This window comes from Marmota flaviventris, chromosome 19 (genome assembly GCF_047511675.1).
Source record: "Marmota flaviventris isolate mMarFla1 chromosome 19, mMarFla1.hap1, whole genome shotgun sequence".
Classification (NCBI taxonomy): Eukaryota; Metazoa; Chordata; class Mammalia; order Rodentia; family Sciuridae; genus Marmota; species Marmota flaviventris.
Window position 1 is genome coordinate 8920913 of NC_092516.1, and position 7476 is coordinate 8928388.

The window sequence follows — 7476 nt, forward strand, 5'->3', positions numbered from 1 at the left end:
TGCGAGGCCGTCTGCTGCGGGGCGGACCGGGAGCGCGCAGACACGTGACTAGTGTTGGGCTGAGGGGCGGGGCGGCTGCGGTGACCAATGGGAAATGCGAGGCCTCCTGCTTCCGGGAACGCGCAGTCGCGGAGCCCAGGTGGCGGAGTCGGAGCAATGCTGCTCTTCTGTCCGGGATGCGGAAACGGGTTGATTGTGGAGGAGGGCCAGCGCTGCCACCGCTTCGCCTGCAACACTTGCCCCTACGTGCACAACGTCACCCGCAAGGTGGGCCCTGGAGGCCGGCTCTCCCTTGGTCGCTCCCATAGCCCAGCCATTGCTTCCCGGTGGTATCGCCCTGGCCGGGCTGCGGCCTGGATCCTCGCGGGGACCTCCCTGCCACTTGCTCCGTGCGCGATGCTCACAGCCGTGTCCAGAACGGCCTGAGCAGGTCCCGGTGTTCCGGGAGCCCGCGCAGTCACCCCCCTCCCCGCTCTCACGGGCTGCCCCCTACCTGGCGTCCCCGAGGGAGAGTCCTGAGGCTCTTCCAGTTGCCTTGCTTTATTTTCCCCATGGGACTTATTAACCGTCAAATATATTTTGTAGCTTGCTCATGTGCTGTATTTGTTAATCCTGGGACACACTCTCAGCAGGGCAGGGGTTTTTCTTTGTTCCGTGTATGTTTTAATCCGAATGCCCGGAGTGGAGACTACTGCACAATTGAGCATACGGCAAGTGAATGGTGTATACTGTCTTAAGACTTGTTATTTTCCCTTGATAATCCAGCTAAAAAGTAATTTTAGGGGGTAGGGCTCGTTGAGTTCAGAGTCTACTTATTTAAAACAAATGACTCACACTGGACGAAGGGGGGAGACCGGAAGCAAACTTCGGATCTACAGGCTTAATAAGTATTTAGCGACGGGGTCAACTGGTGGAAACCTGGAGTGGCTCACTTCTGGGGCGGGCTTCAGCCTGGATTATATAGACTAAGTTTAGGGTGGGACAGGAGGGTAATTCCTGGGGTTCATTGTATAGGAGTCCTGCTGATCCCTTAGGGTGGGACAGGAATGTGAATAGGGAATTTTCTGTGGCTTATTGGGATCAAATGAACATTATCGTGGGGTGTCAGTCACTTGTGATGTCCTTTTGTGTTCCTTGCACTGGCTGAGGCCTTGCACTGGCTGAGGCCTGGGATTTCAAATCACAAAAGCTTAGGGAAAATGTCCTTGGACTTATTTTTCTTATCCCTCAACTTAATCCTGACATTTCAGTAATGTGTAATACAATTCAAAGAAACAAAGTGTAGCTTGCTTTAAAAGCTGGCTGCCTGGGGGAGTGACTGGGTCACCCAGCTAAATGCTACTGGTTGACTTCCATTTAAGCTGTTGTCCCTACTTCCACATCCTCAGCTGCAGTCTTTGCAGAGGTCTCTGACAGCCCAGCCTGGAGGACAACCCAGCCATGGGAACTCCTGTTCCACTGGAGTGTATTGCTCTGTGCAGGCAAGAATTGTGTTTCATCTGGCATCCACAGAGTGCAGGGAAGGAAGTCGGAGGCACTTGAGGACTGCTGTGGTTTGATGGTCCTTGTTTATATTGTTCACTTACTGGGAGTGTGAAGGCTGTTTTTGTTTGTTTTCTAGGTAACAAACAGGAAGTATCCAAAGCTGAAAGAAGTAGATGATGTGCTTGGGGGAGCAGCTGCCTGGGAGAATGTTGACTCTACGGCAGGTGAGAGACCTTTTCCATTGCTGAGCTGTGGATAGATGTGAGGTTGCGGACTGTTCCACTCCATATTGAGTCTATGATGTCCATGTCTAAGAACGGGAAAGATAGGGCTGGGGTTGTAGCTCAGTGGCAGAGGGCTTGCCTAGCATGTGTGAGGCACTGGGTTGGATTCTCAGTACCATGTATCAATAAATAAAATAAATGTCCATTGACAATTGAAAAAAATAATAGGAAAGGTATCTTTCTTTATTAATTTGTTATTATTAAAATTTTGTCACCCCACCAAAAATATTGATACAATCCTTGACATGATACAAGTCTGGGTTGGATTCTTGGGGCAACCTCTTGTTATTGGTGAACCTCGTAGGCTTCTCCTGACCTCTCTGTGGCCAACTCATATTTGTAGGTTGTGAGCAAGAAGTGAGTTGTCCAGTGCTTGGGAAATAGGAGGCGCTCAGGGGATGGCTCTGATGGCAGCAGGAATGATGGCAATAAGAGTCTACAAAAAATTGTCTTCTTATTCTAATAGGGATTTTTAGGAAGGTGATGTCAGGGAGCATTCAAGTGCAGATTGGACAGAATTAGAAGTTTAAGACTTGATTCATGTTGGGTAGACATAGATGTGATTGGGGAAGCAGAGAGAAGGACCCTCAATAAAGCCTGTTTTGAGGGGTAACAGCTAACTCAAGGTCAGTACTGTCTTTTCACCCGTAGAACATACAAGTATGTTATGGTAAAAGTTAGCCTTGGGGGGCTGGGGTTGTGGCTCAGCGGTAGAGTGCTCGCCTTGCATGTGCGAGACCCTGGGTTCAATCCTCAGTACCACATAAAAATAAATAAATAAAATAATGGTATTGTGTCCGACTACAACTAAAAAATAAATATTAAAAAAAAAAAAAGTTAGCATTGGCCAGTCGCAGTGGTGCACGCCTGTAATCCTAGCGGCTCAGGAGGCTGAAATAGGAGAATCATGAGTTGAAAGCCAGCCTTAGCAATGGTGAGGCAAGGCACTAAGCAACTAAGTGAGACCCTGTCTCTAAATAAAATACAAAATAGGGTTGGGGATGTGGCTTAGTGGTCAAGTGCACCTGAATTCAATTCCCAATAGCAAAAAAAAAAAAAATGTTAGCATTGGTAGAATTTATCATTAAAAGGTGGATTATGGACCTGGACCTGATTTTAGAGAGTGTATAAGGGTGTTTTCCTGAGAGCAGGATTGTGTGGTTGGGGTGAGGCTCCGTGATAAGCACTTGGCTAGCATGTGTGTGGCCCTGGGTCCACATCCCAGCACTGGAAAACATAAACAAGAGAATAGGATCATTTTCTCCAAATTAAATCAATTCCAAGGTATTGGTGCCCCTGGGCATTTTGAAAAGGTGTGGGATGTAGTAAGATATGGCTAAGAACAGCTCCTGCCAAAATGTCCCTTGGACATAGCCATCAATGGGAAGATAAAGCATTTTCCACTGTCCTGGGGAAGCAATTCTTTTAACAAGGAGAATCTGTGTGGCATGAGCCCCAAAGTGCACAGCAGCCTTAAGCCACTATCTTAGTCCCTTGGTGTTGCTGTAGAAGAATACCACAGACTGGGTAATTTATAGAAAACAGAAATTTGTCTCTTACCATTCTGGAGGCTGGAAAGTCCAAGATCAAGGTGCTGGCAGGTATAGTGTCCTCTGGAGGTCTGGCAGTAAGAATGCAGGAAGCAGAGACCCAAGGCAGCCCTGGGCAGTGAACCCCTTACTATGGGCCTCATAGCTCTTAAATTCTGTTTTCCATGAAGTCCTAGGGCTTGGATATAATTCTGCCAAGTTCTTTGCTACTTTGTAACACAGATGCCCCCCACCCCAACCCACATGTACCCCTGTTCCAACAAGATGCTACTCATTCCTTGTAAGATCCAGTCAGAATAGTCTATTTCAACTGTTGTTGGGACAGACTAGGCAAGACACTGAAGACAGCAGGAAATAGATTTATTTGGCTACAGCCAGGTTCAGAGGGCAAAGCTTTTGCTGTGATCAATCATCAATCCCCTGAACCCCAAATTCAGGCAGTTTCAGAACTTTATACCCAGTGTGTAAGGGGAGGGGCTCAGAAGTTCACAATCTGCAGAAGTTCACACAAAAGCAGCTTTTTCTTTCACTGTTCTAGCTAGGCAGGTTAACCCTTTAAGGACAGTGCCTGAGGAGGGGAGAGCTTCTCCCCTTTCTTCCCTCCCCCTGCCAGCTGTTACCAAGGAGGCCAATTAGTAACCTCTTCTCTTCTCTTTGAAATGTAAACATCTCTGTGAAGCACCATCCTGGTTAAAGGATCTGTCTTTTTTATCACACTTTGCATTTGCAAACACACTTCTACAAACTGTTGTGAATATTTTTACTATACTGGATAGGTCATAAAGGTTTGTGAAAAACTAGTAAAAGGGTGTTTAGCAGCTGGAGTTCTGATCTTGTGGGGCCAGGTAAAATAGAGCAACAGGAAATAGTAAACTTAACTATATTGAACTCTTTTCTAGAGATTCTTTTGCTGATATTCCTAAGATCAGTTATGGGGAAGATTTCTGGAGAAGCTTAATTAAGATTTTCTGTGGCGTAGGCAATACCACTATACAACCAATATTCTTTTTTTTTGGTACCAGGGATTGAACTCAGGGGCACTTGACCACTGAGTCACATCTCAAGCTTAGGGTCTAACTTAGTTGCTTAAGCACCTTGCTATTGCTGAGGCTGGCTTTGAACTTGCAGTCCTCCTGTCTCAGCCTCCCGAGCTGCTGGGATCAAAGGTGTGTGCCATTGCACCTGGCCCACAACCAGTATTCTGTTCACAACAAGTATGCAGTCTCCAGGAAGAAGCCCCCTCCCTACAGCTCTTGTTTTCTCCTGAACCCTTAATAGAATCCCCTTAATGCTCCATTCAAGGCCCCACAGGCTTTTTCTAGGATTTACTTAAAAACTTCCAGCTTTAGCTGGGTGTGGTGGCTTGCACCTGTAGTGCCAGCTACCTGGTGCTTGGTTTTGTCTTCTTTTTTTTTTTTCCTTTGGTACTGGGGGTTGATCTCATGTCCCCAGCCCCCCCCCCCTTTTTTTTTTTTTTGTGACAAGATCTCATTGAGTTATTTTGGGCCTCTCACTCAGTTAACGAGGCTGGCTTTGAACTTGAGATCCTCCTACCTCAGCTTCCCCAGTTACTGAGATTACAGGCATGTGCCTCCAGGCCAAGCCAGTTCCAGCTACTTGGGAGGCTGAGACAGGATGATCACTTGAGTCTAGGCGTTCAAAGCCAACCTGGGCAACATAGTGAGACCTGTGCTGTAAATGAATAAATAAATAAAATAAAAATAAAACTATTCTGTTTTAGTAAGCTTTTTTTGCTGCTGCAACCAAAAGACTGATGACAGTTTTAGAGTGGGAAAAGTTTATTTGGAGGTCATCATTTCAGAGTTCTCAGTCCATAGGTGGTCAGCTATTGTTTTGGGCTCAAGGTGAGGCAGGGAATGATGGCAGAAGAATGTGGTGGAGGAAAGAGGTCAGGACAGGCCCCCAGAAGCAGAGAGAGTGAGAGCAGAGCCAACAAAATATAAACCCTAAAGGCACACACCCAATGACCCACCTCCTGTCACACCCTACCTGTCTACAGTTACCACCTGGTTAATCCCTTCAGGGGATTAATGCACTGATTAGTTAAGACTCTAATAGCTGAATTATTTAACCTCTAAACTTTCTTACATGATCTCACACATGAGCTTTTGGGGGATACCTCAAGTCTAAACCATAACACATTCCATCGTCTATTCATTGCCCAGTCTCAGGTATGTTGTTACAGTAGCACAAAATAGTCATGGTGCAAGTTAAGTCTCCAACCAGTCTTCAGCCAGATTGAGAAGAAAAGTAGGATCCAGAGAGTGGGAAGGAGGTTTTTTTCTTGGTACTGGGGATTGAACCCAGGGGTCCTTTATCAATAAGCCACAATTCCAGCCCTTTTTATTTTTTACTTTGAGGACAGGGTCCCACTAAGTTGCTGAGGATTTTGCTGAGTTACCAAGGCTGGCTTCAAACTTGCAATCCTCTGGCCTCAGCCTCTCAAGTCACTCGGGTTGCAGGTGTGTGCCTTTGGGAGGAGTGTTTTCAAGGTCTCTCTGACTCCTCACTCTTAGTACGTTGTGGGAATGATGTCTATAGACATATTACTGGAAGGGAGGCCCGATGAGCAGGGAGGCTTCACACCTTTAACATAAATTTTTCCTCTTAAGAGATATGTTCTTCACCAGCATCATTTTTGTATAACGGGGTTGCTTGATTCTTCTCCTTGCCAGAGCCATGTCCCAAATGCGAACATCCTCGAGCTTACTTCATGCAACTCCAGACCCGCTCTGCAGACGAGCCCATGACCACTTTCTACAAGTGCTGCAATGCTCAGTGCGGACACCGCTGGAGGGACTAGGCCCAGCTACACGGTGGACGCCCAGCGGGATACGAATCATGTGTTCTGACGGTCTTCGCTGGTGTAGTGGAAAGTTCGCCCCTTGGGATGGAAGACCAGGGTGTCAAGAAATGGAGCCCGCCTGCCAGTCAGGGAGTTGCTGTGTGTGGGGAGGAGACCCATAGAGAAGTGTGCTGGGTTTAAAGTCCTGCTCATTCGCCTTTTACACTAGGCAGATGACATTTTCTCACCACCAATGAATACTCCACTGTTTGCACAACTTAGTACTTTACATTTTCCTAAATATTTAACTGTAACCAAAACTTGTTTTGAATGTCTCATAAAAATGAAGTTTAATACTATTTTCTCAGTGTTTTAAATATTTTAAGAAATACCAAACCCCAAAGCACATTGATCTCTCTACATCAGCCCTCCTGCCTCAGTCTTCTTAGTTGCTACTGCTTCCTTTTTTTTTTTTGTGGTGCTAGGGATTGAACCCAGGGCCTTGTGCATGCGAGGCAAGCACTCTACCAACTGAGCTATGTCCCCAGCCCTACACTGGACTTCTTATTTCATTTTTTAAACTTTCCTTGAATAGCTTCCTGGGGTTGCAATAAATAAATAAATAAATGTGTTAGCGCGCTTTTATAGTTTCTATGTTAATCTCTCTATTCAAAGAAAAAGGACACCTCAGACTAGCTGGAAACAAGATCTAGTTGATAGATTGAGTCTTGCTCAGGGCCCTGTCTTTATTTTTATTTATTTATTTATTTTATTAGTTACACATGACAGTACAATGATCTTGACAATTCATACATTTGAATCAAATGGGGTATAATTTCTCATTTTTCTGATTGTACAGGTTGCAGAATCACATTGGTCATACAGTCACCTATATACATACAGTAATAATAATGTCTATTTTATTCTGCTACCCTTCCTATCCCCGCAGGGCCCTATCTTTAAATTATTTCTAAATCTTCATCCCCTACCAAATCTCTTTTTTTTATTATTTGTTTTAATTACACATGACAGTACAATGACCTTGACATATCATACATTTGAATCAGATGGGATATAACCAAATCTCTTAATAGCGAATTCTTATGAAATCATGAAACTCAAATTTCTGCCTTTGATACTTTTTTGAGACTGGTATCTTTTCCAGAAATGATGTCATCTTTACATGGAACTGTGATTATTTTCTATTATTATAACACATTGGGCTGGGGATGTGGCTCAAGCGGTAGCTCGTTTGCCTGGCATGCGTGCGGCCCGGGTTCGATCCTCAGCACCACATGCAAAACAAAGATGTTGTATCCGCTGAGAACTCAAAAATAAATATTAAAATTCT

The 7476-nt window shown here is 45.2% G+C and overlaps 1 protein-coding gene across 1 annotated transcript; it reads left to right on the forward strand.

Moving 5' to 3' along the window:
* Nucleotides 1–111: 111 nt before the first annotated feature.
* Polr3k (RNA polymerase III subunit K) lies at nt 112–6768 on the forward strand. The gene is made up of 3 exons (XM_027940621.2): nt 112–267; nt 1622–1709; nt 6016–6768. The coding sequence occupies exons 1-3, from the start codon at nt 157–159 to the stop codon at nt 6141–6143; spliced, it is 327 nt and encodes a 108-aa protein (XP_027796422.1). The 5' UTR covers nt 112–156; the 3' UTR covers nt 6144–6768.
* Nucleotides 6769–7476: the final 708 nt, after the last annotated feature.

What these genes read in the sequence shown, in the direction of transcription:
- Polr3k (XM_027940621.2), top strand. Translation starts at nt 157, where the DNA reads ATGCTGCTCTTCTGTCCGGGATGCGGAAACGGGTTGATTGTGGAGGAG. An exon ending in TGCACAACGTCACCCGCAAG is followed by an intron (nt 268 to 1,621) that starts GTGGGCCCTGGA and finishes TTTGTTTTCTAG; the next exon opens with GTAACAAACAGGAAGTATCC. An exon ending in GAATGTTGACTCTACGGCAG is followed by an intron (nt 1,710 to 6,015) that starts GTGAGAGACCTT and finishes TCTCCTTGCCAG; the next exon opens with AGCCATGTCCCAAATGCGAA.